The sequence below is a fragment of the Elgaria multicarinata genome, chromosome 3 (genome assembly GCF_023053635.1).
Source record: "Elgaria multicarinata webbii isolate HBS135686 ecotype San Diego chromosome 3, rElgMul1.1.pri, whole genome shotgun sequence".
NCBI lineage: Eukaryota > Metazoa > Chordata > Lepidosauria > Squamata > Anguidae > Elgaria > Elgaria multicarinata.
Window position 1 is genome coordinate 147117838 of NC_086173.1, and position 18447 is coordinate 147136284.

Below are 18447 nucleotides of genomic sequence, written 5' to 3' on the forward strand. Positions count from 1 at the left end.
TTAAAAATTAGCCTATAGAAGTCTAGTATTAGGGTTTGAGGAGCGGTTGATCCACTGCCTGGCTGGCAATCTCGACAGCAACCTTTTTGAACGCATTTCCTCTTGCCAACCATGTAGGCCACCGCCTCTGAATTAAGACGCCTTTGAAACAGCTAAGAATTAGCGGCATGATGGGAGGAACAAACAAGCATTCTGCGTCTTTCCCAAGGAAACTGACCTGGAGCCCCTGTCCTAGAGAAAAATATGCTTTGTAAAAAGCAAAATAAAAATCTCACAGCCCATTCTTCAAGTAGTCCTGGCTGCTATTGCTTTAAAATAAGTCTTGCTTGTTAATTGAAGTTAAAATTCTATGCTTCAAAAAACATTTTGGCATAATCCCCACAGTAAAAGCTCAATAAAAGTAATTTTAAAATAAATACAAAGGTGCCGCAGATTAAAAAAAAAAAAACAAATTAACTAAGCTACTCTGGGCCCATTCAGAAGATACCTTAAACCATGGCTTTAACCACGGTGGTTAAGCCAGAAAGCCAGGCCATGTTTAGAAGACACCTTAAACCACGGCTTTAACCATGGTGAATATGGTTAAAGTCGTGGTTTAAGGTGTCCTCTGAACACAGCCCGGCTCTCTGGCTTAACCACCATGGTTAAAGCCATGGTTTAAGGTGTCTTCTGAATGGGGCCTTTCTCTCTCCCTCTCTGGTCAAAGCATAATACTACAGAACTGAGAAGTCTGTAGTTTAAAAAAAAACCACCGGCAGGGTAGTTTCACTTTTAATAATTGCAGAGTTCCAACACGTGCAGCTATTTCAGAGAAGAAGAACATTTTACATGTATGTTGAACTACACACACCTGCTATGCGGCTGTCAAACATAACAAAGAGCTGGCCGGAAAGAAAGGACAACCCATTTGGATTCCATCAATTATCTCTCACTGTTCTTCCTAGAGCAGCTGACAAATCTTTTGTGGACGCAGTGCACCATCTTAACCAGGTAGCTGTGGCCCTCTGGATGTTTTAGCCTACAGCTCCCATCAACCCTAGCCAATAGTGAGGGAGGATGGGAGTTGTAGGCCAAAACATTGAAGTGCCACAAATTGTCCACCTCTGCTTTTAACCCTCTATAAAAGCCTTCCCTAATCTGGTGCCCTCTAGATGTCTTGGATTACAACTCCCAACATGTCCCTTCTGGATGGGGATAATGGGAGTTGTAATCCAAGACATCTGGAGGACACTAGGTCAGGGAAGGCTGCCTCTATGATCCATTTCCTCTGAAGCACTTGGGATCGAATCCAGGCCTCCCCCGTTCAGGATCCTAAGCTAATACAAGCTAGAACTCTGTGTACATGTTTGAGTGAGTCATAACAAAGTGGGCATGCTGGAAGCCGGAACTCCTGGGTTCTTTTTGTAGGCCACAAAAACCTGAGTGCATAAAAGCAAAAGGAGATAAGACACATTGCATCATTCAGTGCTTAGCAAGTAAGGTACCCAGCTGCTAGGCCCCATAAGCCTGAACCCCACAAAAATTGGGACCATCTCCCCCCACTCCGCTCAGTTATCCTTGTGGGCCAAGGGGCCATTTTGAGCCAGGAGGTCACCATAGGCTGCCTCTTCGCGGGAGAAGACCTGGAATTTCTTGTCAAGCTGTGCTCGGAGGTAGAGGTAGTCCTGCTGGTCAAGGCTGTGGGCGCAGGTAATGTAGGCCGTGAAGAGTAAGGCGACCAGGAGGCGGTCAAGGGAGAGGCAGGGCACGACCCAGAGGATGAGGAGAAACTCCAGATAGACAGGGTGGCGAAGGTGGGAGTAGAGGCGGACAGCACGTGAGGACTTCACGGCCAAAGGGTCCCCCATGCCCAGGCAGTAGTAATAAACCTGGGGAGTGAGAGTGGAGTAGAAACACATATTTGTATGACAGAAACACCAACACTTTTTGGACAGGATACGCCATTTAGAGCCCAGAGGATAAAATATTTGAACTAATCTATGACCTGTGTTCGCCACCTGGCAGGCTTAAACACCTTTTACGTACATTTTATATATTGTATGTTTTCTCTGCAGACGCACAGGGGTGTGGGACTGTGGAATCCATTCGGCATTCCACAATCCATTCTAGATCCTCTGAAACTGAATTTGGCCCTTGTGCTGAAAGAGGTTGCACAGCCCCGGCTTAGGTTCCTGACTTAGTACAAGACAGCTGTGTATGTTAAGCCACAAGGGCCGTCTCGTGCCGTTGTTTCCCAGCAACTGGTGTTCTGCGGCTGACTGTTACTGAATGTGGAGGACCCATGCAGTTATCATGACTAACAGCCATCAACAGAAAGATCCCAAAAGTCCTGCTACCACCACCACCAAAGTGATGCCATTTCTATCTTTACAATGGCTGTCCTTGCAGTAGAGGATGCTACATTATTGAGAATCAACGACATACACAACATCTGAAGCAATGCGTCTTTGCTTTAACACTGCTAGAGCCTCAGTAGACAAGAAGAAGGGATTCCAAGCGAGAGGACATGTCTTCCAAGCATGCTCAGTCCACGGTCTCCCTCCCTCCTCCTCTTTTTAAAGAAACATACTACTGGCTGCAGAAGGGAAGATCTTATACTAGGATTGGGCAATTTGTGGCCCTCCAGATGTTTTGGCCTACAACTTCCACAATCCCCAACCACTGGCTATGCTAGCTGGGGCTGATGGGAATTGTAGGCCAAAACATCTGGAAGGCCCAAAGTTGCTCACTTCTGTCTTATTCCCTGATTGCTCATTAAGCCTTGCTGAGTTACATCATCAAATTTAGAGTTGTGGGCCCTCTAGAAGGGGGTTGGGGAAGCAACACGGTACCTGTTTGACTCCCATCAGCTCTGCATAGTCAAAGATGAGAATGATGCTAAAAATGACCAGCCAGGCAATGAAGTGGAGGATGAAACAGATGAGCGGGACCCAAGTGATCCATGGCTCAGTACTCGCATTCCAGAGCATGGGACCATCTCGTACTGGTTGCCAGTATCTCATCAACAACTACATGGGAGGAAAAAGACACATTAGTAGCACACTTCTGCACACATGCGTAACATGGCTGCATGTGGGGCTTCACAACCGCAATTAGAATCATAGAATAGTACAGTTGGAAGGGACCTATAAGGCCATCGTGTCCCACCCCCTCCTCAATGCAGGAATCCACCCTAAAGCATCCCTGACAGATGGTTGTCCAGCTGCCTCTTGAATGCCTCTAGTGTGGGAGAGCTTATGACTTCCCAAGGTAACTGGTTCTATTGTCGTACTACTCTTACAGTCAGGAAGTTTTTCCTGATATCCAGCTGGAATCTGGCTTCCTGTAACTTGAGCCCATTATTCCGTGTCCTGCACTCTGGGGTGATCAAGAAGAGATCCTGGCCCTCCTCTGTGTGACAACCTTTCAAGTATTTGAAGAGTGCTATCATGTCTCCCCTCAGTCTTCTCTTGCATCATGGAAAGAAATTCCATCTTGTGCAGGATCTGGCGCATTAGCCAAATCACACAAATCATTTTTTTTCCCAAATGCAAGTTAAGGTTTCAGTCCTCATTATTACTGGGTTTGAAAATATTTGCCTACTTCTCCAAAGTAAGACAGAAAGTTTGTTTTACCTCACCACATATTGAAGGCTACCCTGAATTAAACTCACAAGTGTGGCTTCAGAGCCATGTGCCCAAGGCTTGAAGCTGGAACTGAGGAGCTTGCTTTGGCAATCTCACTCTCCTGCTTCCAACAAAGTGCAGCTCTCCAAATCCAAATAGTATTAATTGGGCCAGGATAATTTCTGCGTCTAGAAATTAGCTTGGGCAGGAATTCAATCATAGCTTCTCCACTATCTCATCTATGGGACTCCTCCCTCTCCTAGAACTCTTAGCCTTCAGAATTGTCCACCTTGCTACCTCCAAATTGATTTGCCTACCTGGAGGGCCAGGGCTGTGCAAAAGACATAGAAAGATCTCTGCAGGACTCCAAAGCAGCTGCTGGCCCAGCGTTTGACCCGGTCAGTGGCCATCAGGCTGTGCTGCAGGATGAAGACGACTATCAAGCCCATGTCCACTATTAGAGGGTACAGAATCTTGGGGTCCCTAAGGGCAACCCCCCACTGAGGTCTAGTGGCAGCATCTGTAAAGAGATTTATTTATTAATTAAAACATTTGTATGCTGCCCTACACCATTGGGGTCTCAGGGCAGCGTACAGATCAAGAGAGAAGTCTCAATCAAATAGAGAGACCCACCTGGAGCATCCTATTTAACAGTATTGGGCTGCCAAAAGATCTGATAGTACCCCAGAAACCAACCCTTGAGCAGGGATGGGGAACATGTGGCCCTTCAGATGTTGTTGGCCTACAACTCCTATCATCCTTCAACATTGTCTATGCTGGCTAGGCCTGATAGAAGCTGCAGTCCAACAACATCTGGACAGCCAAAACTTCCCCATCTCTACCCTAAAGACATTCAATTCTTCCCTGGCCCCAACTCTTTTACTCAGGGTCATCTTAAAGTCTTATGAAGCCACTAGATTTATGGAGCCTTCCCATATATAGCAGGAAGGAGTACTAGAATATTTTATTAAATCCTATTGTTTACATAGGAGCAGGCAACTATTGTTCATGCTGTCAGGGGCTTATGGGAGTTTTAAAAAATTATTTATTTATTGCATTTATATCCCGCCTTTTTTCCTCCAAGGAACCCAAAGCAGCGTACATAATCCTCCTCCTCTCCATTTTATCTTCACAGCAACAACCCTGTGAGGTGGGTTGTGCTGAGAGTCTGTGATTGGCCCAAAGTCACCCAGTGGGTTTCCATGGCTGAGTGGGGACTAGAACCTGGATCTCCTCACTCCCAGTCCAACACTCTAACCACTACACCACACTGGCTCTCACCACACTGGAGTTGTAGCCCAAAACATCTAGTCCAAACATTGTAGCATAGCCGGAAAACAAAACCCTACCCCAAAAATCCTTGCCTTTGGTTTTAAACAATGTTTGGGACGCCAAAGCTATAGCATACATTTTTAATTGTAATACTACTACTAATGATAATCAACATCTCTATAGCACTTTCAAGGGTGCAAAGCGCTTCACTTGCATTATCTAGTTGTAATCCTTATATCATCCCTGTAAGGTAAATCAATAGTATTATCCCCCATAATGCAGATAGGGGGGCTTGCCTATGGTCCCTTAGTCAGTTCATGGCGGAGATGAGATTCAAAACAGGGCCTCCTTGATTGACAGCTCAGCCTCTAAGGGCACAACCCTATGCCAGTTTAGACAGCAACAAGTTCTACAACTCCCAGCATGCCAAAGCCAGAGACTTGGGCAACAAAACATTCATCCAGATCACCCTGCCCCAACCTGGCGCCATCCACATGTGTTGGAGCCAGGCTGAGGATGTTGGGAACTACAGTACAACACATCTGGAGGGCACTAGGTTGGGGAAGGCTAACCTGGATGATCTACCTACTAGCCCAAGATGGCCCCCCAACTACAGCAGGGAGTTATGCTGGCAAGGCCCTTTCAGGGTGTGTACAAGTCAGGGCCTTGTCCTCCCCTCCTCCCTTTTTAAAGTGGTCCTCCAGCAACATGAATTGCTGACCTGGTGCCCATGAAAAACATCCCTTTGGGGATCTGTGTGTCATTTTGTTCTAAACTTCTGCAGCAGGTGGGATTTACATCTTTGAGTGTGTGTGTGTGTGGGGGGGGACTTGTGGCCCTGCAGATGTTGTGGCCTACAATTCCCATCATCTCTCACCATTAGCCATTCTGGCTAGTGGTGATAGAACTTGCAGGTCAAAACACTTGCATGGCCACAAGTTCCCTAGCTCTGATTTAGGGTGTTTTGCAGCAGGAAATGGCAAGAGAAGGGCACGTGGCATCCTCTGACACCCCACCCCCCTTTGGCATCACTGTCCCGCTCCACCGAACCCCACTGCCACATGCATTTCCTTTCACTATCTCCGGACAACAAGGATCGACAATGTAGTTATTTATTTCTACTTGCAAGCTTCCTTTGTTTACAAAGGACACCGCACGAAGCAAACTTTTAAACACCAATACCGCAACAACAAGCGCACACAGTGTTACAACATGAAAGTATATCGTCTTATCTCTATGTAGGATCTAAGTTTGATCGGTCTGTTTCATTCATTTTAAGGGTCTGTTTTAGATAGGCTTTCAATCTATTGCGACCCGCCTGGAGTCATCAGGATCGGGCAGGCTTTTAAAAAAGAAGAAGTCTGATATATGTTTTGTTTTTTGTTTCAACTGTCTGTGCGCACACTGCACTCCTCTGTTCCCCTAAAATCTAATTTCTCCTCCCGAGATCCTCCCTTTTCGCTCCCCCCAGCCCCGCAATGAGTCGCACCGGTGCTGTGTTGGGGGGGCCCAGCCCCCGTTGGCAGCTGCAAGAATAGAGCCCGGAGGGAAATGAAGCGGATCAGCTCCACCGCGGTGCCGAAGGTGAAAAGGAAACTGCCCAAGGCCGGGACCATCAACAGCAGCGGCAGAGCAGCCATGGCGGGGAAAGGAGCTTCTCCCGCCGCCTGGAGGAACCGCCCCGCGGAGGGAGGCGCTTTCCCCGGAATCCCCACGCCCCACCGTGACATCACAAATCCGCAGGCCTGCGAGAGGGCATTCCTCGCCGGGCCAGCTACAGGAGGGGGCTTCCCTTAGCATTCCCAGGCCCGCCCACAGGCCGAGGAACGTCACACGGCGGGACGAAGGCTCTGCTCTAGGGATCCCCGGTCACCCCGTGACGTCACCACCCGATCCCTAGCTCTCCGAGTCTGTGACGTCATAGAAGAAGGCTTCCCATTGAGCCGTAAACTCACAATTCCTTCCCCTAAATTCCCCTCCGCAGTAAAGATTTTCCTTCTCGGGATTACCCTTACAGGGGAAACCTCTTGGATTGTAACAGCTGCGTAAAAATCCAGCTTTTCTTTGCATTGGTCGAAGGCCTCACCGCGCACGTGGATCCGGAAAGGTGATCACGAATCGGAGGTACAGCAAGCAAAGGCCAAAGCAAATTCTAAAGATGAAAAGGAGTGTGTAACACGGAGGAAACGAAGAGAGGAATCCTGTACATGTTTATTAAGGAGAAGAGAGCCCCGTTGGAGACAATGGGATTTACTCGCAGGTAGATATGTCTGTAGGATGCTGCAACTCTATGTCAATTTACCTGGGAGTAAACTAGCTTTTCTTTTTCCTCTGCTATCCCAGCGGTAGGTATATATTTGTGATAGTTTTATTCCCTTCTTTCAATCAGAAACAAGTTCCCAGGGCGCAGCTCCAAGAAAAAGAAAACCTCATAAATACAAAGTAATAAATCTCCAGTAAGCATCTAGTCAAAGGAGCATAAAACAAAAGATTAAAAAAAACCACCCTACAGCATTGAAAATGAAGTAGCAGCAAGAAAACACTATAAGGAACATAAAACAAAAGATTTTTTAAAAAACTTACAGCATTCCAAATGAAGTAGCAGGGAGAAAACATTAAAATCACTGTTCTAAAAATCAAAAGCGGGGATAAAAGGAACTGTTTTAACCTGGTGCCTAAAAATAACCAGAGGATGCCATACCTGGCAAACTTCTCTAATGAATAGCTCTCAATACAGGAGAGCTATTCATTACTCCAAATGATAAAAATCTGAATCCCCTGCAGTTGGAAAGAGACATACCCATGTGAGGCTGATATCTTAACAGTGCAGGCCTATACATGTCTGCTCAGAAGTAAATCCCACTGAATTCCATAGGGCTTATGGAATTCATAGGGTTTATGGAATTACTTCATGCTCAGCAGGTGTAGCATTGCAGCGTGAGCTACTCAAGCCATCTCTGTTGATAGGGCGTTGACCTTGTAATCCTATACGTCAGGAATAAGGATTGTGTTGAATAGGACTTGCTCCCAAGTAAGTGTGTAGGGGATGGCAAGCATTACTTTCCTTACAGTCAACACAGAGTCTGCAAAGCAATAGCCCTAGGATTGAGATGGGTATAAAAATATAAATAATTTGCACCAGCAGGGTTGCATTGCTCTTCAAGAAAATACAAATGACTAAAGCCCCTTTGAAAATAAGCATTCTGTCTGGTTCTTTGGCTCCTGACCAGAGGTTCTTATGGTGGCAGATTAACATTTTGAATTCGTACTGGTCACCCATAATCCTTATGTTTATGGTGTCAGCTACTATATACCAAGAGATCATAGAATTGTGGAGTTGGAAGGAACCACAAGGATCATCTAGTCCAACCCTCAGCAATGTGCAGGAACAATTAAATTATCTGTGAGAGGTAGTTGTCCAGCATCTTCTTAAAAACCTCCAGATATGGAGAACCTACAACCACCATAGGTAGCCTGTTCCATTTTTGTACAGATCTTACCATCAGGAAGTTTGTCCTTATATTTAATCGAAATCTAGGTAGCTGTAACTTATACCCATTACTTCTGATTTCTGTGGAAATGGAAAATAGTTCTTGACCATCTTCCCTGTGGCACCCTTTTATGTACCTGAACACTGCTAACATGTATTTATTTATTTATAACATTTATATCCCGCCCTATATCAATAAGATCTCAGGGCGGCATACAGTATAAAGCATATATGTATGCTTATATTATGTCTCCCTTCAGTCTCCTTTTCTCCAGAGTGAACATCCCAAGTTCCTTCAGACTGTCCTCATAGGGCATGTCCTCAAGTCCCTGTTTCACCTTTGTTGTCCCCTGTGAACCTGTTCTAACCTGTCAATGTCCTTCTGGAAATGTGGTGCCCAGAATCGTACACCATACACAGATGCTGGTTCTGTCAGGCTAACCAGATCACTGAGCCCTCCACAGCCACTCTCAGTCCCACTAGAATAGTGATAGCAGCTCTAAGTCCTTAGAACTGAAAACCTTTTAATGCAAAGGTGGGCTAAAAGTAGAATTCCAGATGTTTTAGACTTCAACTCCCAGTTTTTCTGACCATTGGCCGTGCTGGCAGGGGCTTCTGGGAGTTGAAGTCTAAAACATCTTCTGCCCACCCCCTTTTTTAAGTACTTCCTGTTCTAGCACTGGCCTAAACATGTTTCATGGCTGTCTACCAGCTTGCTTCATCCAATCCCTGGAGGCTGAATCATCTGGTGAAGCGGATGTCCAACATACCGAGGCCACAAAGAAACAGTTAATATATAAAGGTACCAAAGATGTAATTAACACGCGTTTGTCTTCCTCCTGCTTCTTGGGTCAAGATTTTACAACTGAAATCAAAGGAGAAGAAGCCGGTCCTAATTAGTGAAACAAAAGATGCTGAGATGCCACAGCGCTACCATGAATCCCAGATATTTGTGTGGTTTCAAGGGAGTGGCGGCAAGGCACTGTTCAAAACCACGTGCTCAGAGCAGGGCGGAGAGGGAGAATATTGGAGGACATGATCATTATATGCTTATATAACATCCCACAACTTGGCAGAATGAAACTGCTATGTTAAGTTCATGTTATACACCAGTTTCATTATGAGCAATTCAAATAAGCAGCCCACCTCCTTGAGGTCTAGTGGCATATGCAATCCAGCATATTTGCAAATATGTACTTCAGCCCAGAAAGAACATTTTGCATATTTAGGTGTAATATGATATATACAATTTTTATTCTTCTGTAACAGTTCACTTTCCAAATATTTAAGTATTTAGACTTTCAAGTGTAGGCACACGTATGAGCCAGTGTGGCGTAGTGGCTAAAGTGTTGGACTAGGAGTCGGGAGATCTGGGTTCTAGTCCCACTTGGCCATGGAAACCCACTGGGTGACTTTGGGCTAGTCACAGGCTCTCAGCCCAGCCTACCTCACAGGGTTGTTGTTGTGAGGATAAAATGGATAGGAGGGTTATGGATGCCGCCTTGGGTTCCTTGGAGGAAAAGAAAGGCAGGATATAAATGCAATAATAAAATACAAATATTAACAAGGTGGTCAGATCCATCCCCTTAAGTAAAAGGTGACTTGATATTATGCCATCCTAAAATGTCCCATTGGAAGGCAAGCTACAAGATTTCAAATTAATTTAATATATATAACACGGTGTACGTTTTGTGGGGGGGAAATGGTAATGTTCCTACCGGAAACACCAGCCATTCCACCAGCTCTGCTGAAAGACCACCTCCATGAAGCAACCGCCTCCCTCAAGTGTTACCACCAGCAGGCTGTAACAGAGGGAGAAGAGAAGGGAAGCAGAGCCAGTCCATCAGCCCTGCTGAAATACTACATTTTTTCCTCTTCCCTACCCATCCCCTTTTCCTTGTGTGTTGTGTCCTTTGAGACTGAAAGCCTTGTTTATCTGATTGTTTATAAGGTGCTCTGGGAGCCTTTTGGGCAGAGGAGCAGGATAAAAACATAAATAAATAAATGTGAAGTTATTGCAAGAAAGGAATTTATTCTATCCTACATAAGATTATCCCCACGAATCCCATTGTTTTCCCTGTTGCCATACTTCTTGAACTTTTCTACAACATTTTTTGTCATTAGGTATTGCTTTGCCAATGAGGTATGTGTGTTTTTCTTTTTTGTCTATGACTGTTATGTCTGGTTGGTTGCAAGGTATTGTCTTGTCCATATGAATTGTTCTGTCCCAGTATATTTTATGATCTGCATTTTCCAAGATTGTTTCGGGTAAGTATGTGTATTGTTCTTGAATTTGATGGCCAGTTTGAATTTGAATTTGCTTGAATTTGAAATTTGAATTTGAAAAGCTTTGAATTTGAAAAGCTTTGAATTTGATGGCCAGTTGTTGGTGAATTATTTTTGCAGCTGTGTCTGTGTAGTCCATTCCTGCCAGAATTGTTTCTTGGAATTGATGACATTTCCTACATAAATCTGATGTTACACTGTTATCTTTTATAATGTATTTTTGATAGTTCTTGGTTGCTATAACTTGATCCTGTATAGCTATTAGGAATTATTATTATTATTATTATTATTATTATTATTATTATTATTATTATTGAAGCTCTCTGGGTGTTTTACACCCAGAGTGTAAAAGAGTGTATTTTATTAAATAAAATATAGCATAAAAATTAATATCCCCAATTTAAAACAATTTAGACAGCAAAATACAGTTTCAATAAAATATTAGATATGTTTAGACAAGTGGTGTAAATACCTTATCATATACCATTCAATGTCAGGTATGAGAAACCTGGTGATGTTGGATTACAATTCCCACCATCCCTGACCACTGGATATGCTGGCTGGGTTTGATGGGAGTTGGAATCCAACCAAATCTTGAGGGCTAGAGGCTCCCTGTTCCTGATATATTCAATCTGGTATTTGAGCCTTTACATTCCTTTGGCATGAAGGATGTCCTTCCTTCTCCATTAAGTAGATACAAACTATCAGATGAATATTGCATTGGTATATGTTGAATATGTTTTGAGTGATTAATCGAGCTAGTCAATGAATATTAATTTAAGAATGAATTGGCTAACACAAGTCATCTCTTCTAATATGACATATTTTAAAATTCAGTAGCTCAACTATATTTCCTTTGAAATTGGCTTTCTATAACTTTTTCAGAGCGCTTAAAGACTCACAAATTGGGCTCTGGTCCATGAAAGCTTGGCCCATAATAAATTTCGTAGTGATTAAGGTGCCATAAGACTTCTCTGTGGCCTTTGGTGGGGAAATTATACAAGCCTCATCTTACTGTTATCTGCCCGGGGCTAGATGAAGAGAATCAACATCAGACAATGGAGTAGACAATGCATATGGCCATCCCCCCACCCAAAGATCCAATCATAGATGGAAAACAGTAAGTCCCATTGATTTAAATGCAGTATTTTGAAGTATGTACACTGAGTTTCTCAATTGTGCAACAAACCCCAGTGCGTGCTTACTCTCTAGAAGTAGGACTTAATGAATTCAACAGGATTTGCTCCCTGGGAACCGCTATAGGACTGCAGCCTTAGATGTGCTAAACCAGGCAGGTGGAGCCTCTGTCCCATGGACCAGTGGGTCCTCGTCCAACCTGCCAGCTTCTCTCCCCAGGTAAAAAGGTTGCCACTGAATTGATTTGATTTCCAGGCTGCAGCAGATGGGTGGTAAGGCCTATCCATTACCTACCATTTTAGGATGTTTTAACAATGTATACTACGTTTTAATTCAGTTTTATGTATTTTATATTTACTGTTGTTCCCTGCCTTAATCAAAATGGAGAGGCAGGTAAGGAATATCATCATCATCATCATCATCATCATCCCCTCCCCCAGTGCTGAGAGCAGCTAAACCTTTGGCTAGTGCATGCCCATTATTCGTTACGTTTGTGTCTCATTCTCCTTTCCCCAAGACCAGCATTTAAACTTCAGAATTAGCATGTGTGGGCTAGGCTAGGCTGAGGGATTGTGACTGGCCTAGGCCCATCCTTGGAGCTTCATAGATCTGCAGGCATTTGAAACTGGGTTTCTGGCCTTCTTACTCAATGCTGACACCACTGCACCACTCTGCCTCTATGATGGGGTGCACAACCTGGAGCCACATGTGGCCCCTGGCCACTCCCTGTGCGGCCCCCAAAACTGTTAGGGCCCATCTAGTTTCCACACACACAAAAACTGTGGAGTGGGGAGGACTGTGGTTCCCTGGTTCCTGAGATTCCTTCCTGCTGCTAATAGCAGCGGAGAAACAACCATCTTAATGGTGATCGCTGGGAGGAGCTTTCAGCTCCACACATACCCTCCTCCCCAGTAATCCCTAGGTCTCAGTGGGCAGGGAGGAGAGGTTTCAACTTCTCCTTCCCTGCATGCCAAAGTGTGAGTGTGTGTTTGTGCATACATGTGTGCCCCCCATCCAACACTGGATGTGGCCCTTGGGGCTGAAAAGGTTGTGATGCTCCTGTTTCCTATGAAACAGGCAGTGATGTTGGGCTATGTAGTGGAATTTTGAGCTGAACATTGCTGAATTTTGAGGTTAAGTTTTCTTCCTTCTTTATTGCCAAGAGTTCTCGAGGCAGTTTGTAGCAGGCTCGCTGCCAACCTCAAGCGTTTGTTGTTTATGATTTAGGAGTATAGCACAAGGCTTCACTTCACGTAGCTGTCATTCCCGCCTTGGCCGTAAAAACACAATGGAGGATCAAAGTAATAGGAGGATAACCAGGTATTAAGTAGTCACTCTGATCGTGTCAGCAGTGATACCAACGCATTCTGTTGCTTTTTGTAACTGAGGAACTCAGAGCACATGGCTCAGCATCAGGCCAATTAAAACTCTTCCTTAATTAGGCTCTATGAGTTCAGAGGAAGTAATTTAAGGTGGCAGGTCCAGGAAGCCCTCGTGCCCAGTCATATGTTCCACGGCCTCCCCATTGTTTGTCTGGTGAAAGAGTCCATGAACTCAGAAAGCAGGAGGTGTGAATAAGCTGCCCCAGTGAGAATTACAACTCGGCATCTTCCCATCACCAGGGGAACACATCCATTGATATGTAGCTGCTGCAATGCATATCTTTTTTGAAGCATCACACAAGACTCCCTCCCCGATATTACAATATTTTCAATTCAGTGTGTATATATATATATATATATATATATATATATATATATATATATATAAAAGAGAGCTGCAAATGTTTTGTTAATGAATCCGTTAGATCAATTGATTTAAAAAGTGCTCCTCGTTAATTCAGGAAGCATTGTTTGTTAGTGTTGTTTTATTTATTTATTTTAAAAATCCCTCTTAACCAACTTGTGTGCGTGTGTAGAGATGTTTGCAACCACAAAATGGGGTAGCGGAAGCAGCAGGGCCAGCCTAAGAGATTTTACTTCCTGAGGCAAAGGCCAAGATGGCGCCCCCTTCCATTCCAGATATAGAAATCAACTGGATTGGTACTTGAACCACACTTCAACACTTGCAACTGCATAGAGTCCTCCATCACACCTGAGGGAAGCAGGGCTAGTTTAGGGGATGTAGGGCAAGCTGTGAGGCACAAACATTGTCCTCCTCAAAGAGTAGAATGGCTGGGGGACCTCCAGTGCTGCCCCCTTGCATCTGCCGCCTGAGGTGGTTGCCTCACTCTGCCTAATGATAGGGCCAGCCCTGGGGTGCAGGGTGCCAAAGTAGGAGAGGCACTCAACCAACAGTAGACATCCCCTAGTTGTATGGGGAAATACTGGCAATCAAAACTAGCCCTCTCGCCTCCACCCACCCCCCCTGCCAAATGCCAGAGTCTTGAGGGCCCTGCATGGACACAGTCATTGTGCTGCAAAGGAATGTTGGGTAGACTTTAGTTAGGCTGAGGGGAAGCAAGCATATGGCCATGTTGGCTGGGAATTATGGGAGTTGCAGTCCAATCCATCTGGAGGGCATTATGTTGGGGAGGAGGACTCGCACTCCTGTATAAAACAGCTGGTCCACTTAGGACCTTCTTTGGATGTCCCCACTCTCGGAGGTTAGTTGGGAAGCTACTGGTGTGGGGGCCAGCTCAGGTGAAAGCGTCTGATAGGCCTTCTTCAGGGACTCTCATCTTGCACGTATTCTGATTGATTGATTGGTTTGATTTATAGCCCACTATTCTGCCAAGAAAAATAGCACACAAGCCAGTTTACAATCAGAAACAAGCTTTGATTAAAGCAATAATAAAAAGAGGGCCTTCTTGGTGTGAAACTTCCCACCGAGAAAGGCTACATTTGCTTCCTCTCTGCTGGCAGGAAAAGACCCTTTTAGTCAACCGGGCCTTTGGTGTGTAAGTGGGTCAGTTGGGCAGGAGGCTGTTTTTACTTTTGTTATTGTTGTGCTCTAATTGTTTTAATTCTTTCTAATGTATTTATTTTATTATTGTTTTTTTTTCTTCATGTTTTGTTAGTGACTGTAAGTCGCCTTCAGTGCCAGTTTAGGTAGAAAAGTGGGGTAAAACTCGAATAAATAAAAGCACACAATTAAAAACAAAATAACAGAATAAAAACAGCATCTAACTCAACAGACCCACTTATACCCCAAAGGCCTGCTTGAATAAAAAGGTCTTTCCCTGGCAATGGAAGCACAGTGGATGGAGCAAATCACACCTCCCTCGTTAGGGAGTTCCACCGCCTGGGTGCAGCCACCAAGAAGACCCTCCCTTGCGTTGCCACCAAACATGCCTCTGAAGGTGGTTATCTCAAAAAATGGGTCTCTCCAGAAGATCTTAAAAACTGGGCAGGCCCATATGGGCTAAATGAGCTAATCTATCTCCATCTGTGCACCACCATACACAGACAGACATTTTTCTTAGGTTCCAACTTGTTTGATTTTTTAATTATTATTATTACACATCATTGTGAAATATTTGTTATGTATTTATTTACAATATTTATATACCGCTCCCCATTCAAAATTTCAGAGTAGTGTACAAGACAAAATAAAATAAAAACACATTAAAATAGATTTTAAAAGAAGCAAAGTGAACTGTGGCTGGTCATTAAGGAAAGCCTTCCTGCAACAATGATGTTTTCAGGAGGCACCAAAAGGAATGCAAAGTTGGTGCCTGCCTGACTTCCAGAGGCAGGGAGTTCCATAGGAGGGGGGCCACCACACTGAAGGCTCTTCCCCTGGTGGACTCCAATCAGAGGATGGGTCTATGGGGAACCACCAGGAGCGTTCCCTTGGATGATCTCAGTGACCGGGCAGGTTGGTAAGGGAGAAGGCGCTCTCTCAGGTATCCAGATAGAAGGCAGAATCTGAACCATTCTCTTTTTGTTTTCTAATATGCCTGCATCATCTAAAAACAAAGCACATGTTTTTAATTTTTACTCAGATGTAGTTGATTGATTAATCAATTGCTTTAATCAACAAAGATTTCTTTAATGAGAGACAGCCCAGGAATATACTAGTTAAATGACAGCTGGCATTCTATCACCTGAAATTTAAACCTCTCCACCCAGAGTGCCATGATTGTGAACCGCCCAGAGAGCTCCGGCTATTGGGCGGTATAGAAATGTAATAAATAAATAAATAAATAAATGATGGGGAAGAAAACTGGGACCGCTCTGTTCCTCACCTGAGTTGCAGAGTGGTCCCAGTCTTCATTCTCACCGTGCCGCAACCAGGACTTCTCCACAGCCTAGTTGATCAGCTGCGTTCCAGAGAGGTCATGATCTTTGGGCTTCTTCACATGAGCAAAATAAGGCAGGCTCGTGACTGGCCACCCATAGATGTTTGCAGGTCCTTTTGATGACGTTGGCAGCCTCCTGCACATCTCCCACTCCTTCCCCCAGTTGTTCCAAACAAAACAAAACTGTGATATCTCTTTCTGCTGAAATATCTCTGGATTTCCTACTGTGTACAGAGCTCTTTGCAGGCTGTATTGATATTTATATGCTGTTTGTGCCCTTATCATTATGGCATATTGAATGCATCTTTAAGGAGTTTGTAATGGAACAGACCAGTTTCCCCTCTGATACTTACCTTGTGTGGTTTAGGATTACTGGGTGTGGCTCTCCTTTGTCATGTCGCAATGCGTGTACATTGGAGCATGTGGAGGTCTGCAAAAGCTGCTTTGCTCTGCTCTTGTTCTTAATAAAAAGGAAAGCTGTTTACCATCCAATTCTATCTATGTTTGCTGAGCATTAAGCTGAAAGCAGAATCAAATGGGGCATGGAAGACTGAGTAGGTACTTCACTCTTGGACTCAAAGGCCAAGAGGAAATGTTATAATCATGTTGAAGCCAAGGGCCTGCTGATGTTGAGATACAAAATAAATAAATAAATAAATAAATAAATAAATAAATAAATACAGAAACACATATTTAAACAAGAACATTAAAAACATTAAAGCAGCTTCATAATTTCAAAGGCTAGATAAAAGTAACAGTTAGTCTTAATAAAGTAGATTGTCTACCCTGGAGAGCCGGAATCTTATCACATGAGATAATCCATTGGAGAGATGGTGCCATGTGCCGTGTAAATTGTCCCGGAAGCTCTTACAGAGAATCTTTTCCTGTGAGATCATTCATTGGAAGGATAATGTCATAATAATAAATTTGGAACAAAGAGTAACAATACAAAATATTTGATTGCTCAAGCTATGCCACATCATACTTTCATTGTTCATTTGCTGTAAGAAATATCTGGATATTTATAAGAGGGGGAAATGGATTTAAGAGAGATTTAGGAGAGATAGATTTAAGTGGATTATTGAGGACAGGTAAAAATATGCTTCTTTTGATCAATAATAAACAGTCACCAATAATAAACAATCCCCCAAATTAATTAAAATGTCCAATGCACAGGCTTTGAGTGCTCCTGGACCTTTTCTGTACAATCTTCATTATGGACCTTTACTCAACTGTTCCATATTCTGTTCCGAAGGGACTTACCTAAGGATCCTCTGGTGTGTTGCCCTTAAGCATATGCCTGGGCTATGCCCTGTCTTCTGTATATTTTATTCCCATCAAAACCAACAGCACCAACAAGTGGCTTGCTTCAGTCTCACCCAGAATTATGTATGTGAGTGCTATTGCAGCCTTCATAGAATCATAGAATAGTAGAGTTGGAACGGGCCAACAAGGCCATCGAGTCCAACCCCCTGCTCAATGCAGGAACCCACATTAAAGCATACCAGACAGATGGCTCTTGAATGCCTCTAGTGTGGGAGAGCCCACAACCTCCCTAGGTATTTATTTATTTATTACATTTTTATACCGCCCAATAGCCGAAGCTCTCTGGGCGGTTCACAAAATTTAAAACCATAATAAAACAACGAACAGGTTAAAAACTCAAATACAAAATACAGTATAAAAAGCACAACCAGGATAAAACCATGCAGCAAAATTGATATAAGATTTAAATACAGAGTTAGAACAGTAAAATTTAAATTTAAGTTAAAATTAAGTGGTAAAATACTGAGAGAATAAAAAGGTCTTCAGCCGGCGACGAAAAGAGTACAGTGTAGGTGCTAGGCGGACCTCTCTGGGGAGCTCATTCCACAACCAGGGTGCCACAGCGGAGAAGGCCCTCCTCCTAGTAGTCACCTGCCTCACTCTCTTTGGCAGGGACTCACGGAGAAGGGCCCCTGTAGATGATCTTAAGGTCTGGGCAGGTGCATATGGGAGGAGGCGTTCCTTCAAATAACCTGGCCCCAAACCGTTTAGGGCTTTGAATGTCAATACCAGCACTTTGAATGGTTCCATTGTTGTACTGCTCTAACAGTGAGGAAGTTTTTCCTGTTGTCCAGCCAGAATCTGGCTTCCTGTAACTTGAGCCCGTTATTCCGTGTCCTGCACTCTGGGAGGATCGAGAAGAGATCCTGGCCCTCCTCTGTGTGACAACCTTTCAAGTATTTGAAGAGTGCTATCATGTCTCCCCTCAGTCTCCTCTTCTCTAGGCTAAACGTGCCCATTTGTTTCAGTCTCTCTTCATAGGGTTTTACAAACCATTTTTGGATGGCAAGTAGCTCTCTTGACCCAGCAGTGTGGGGTGGAAGGTGTATAATGGCTGACATTTGAACACCCTGAAAGACCTGCCTTCC

The 18447-nt window shown here is 44.1% G+C and overlaps 1 protein-coding gene across 1 annotated transcript; it reads right to left on the reverse strand.

Annotated features, from left to right (window-relative positions):
* Positions 1–758: 758 nt before the first annotated feature.
* On the reverse strand, positions 759–6550 carry NRM (nurim). The gene is made up of 4 exons (XM_063123486.1): positions 6367–6550; positions 3923–4125; positions 2832–3008; positions 759–1868 (listed from the first exon to the last, which is right to left on the reverse strand). The coding sequence occupies exons 1-4, from the start codon at positions 6515–6517 to the stop codon at positions 1548–1550; spliced, it is 852 nt and encodes a 283-aa protein (XP_062979556.1). The 5' UTR covers positions 6518–6550; the 3' UTR covers positions 759–1547.
* Positions 6551–18447: the final 11897 nt, after the last annotated feature.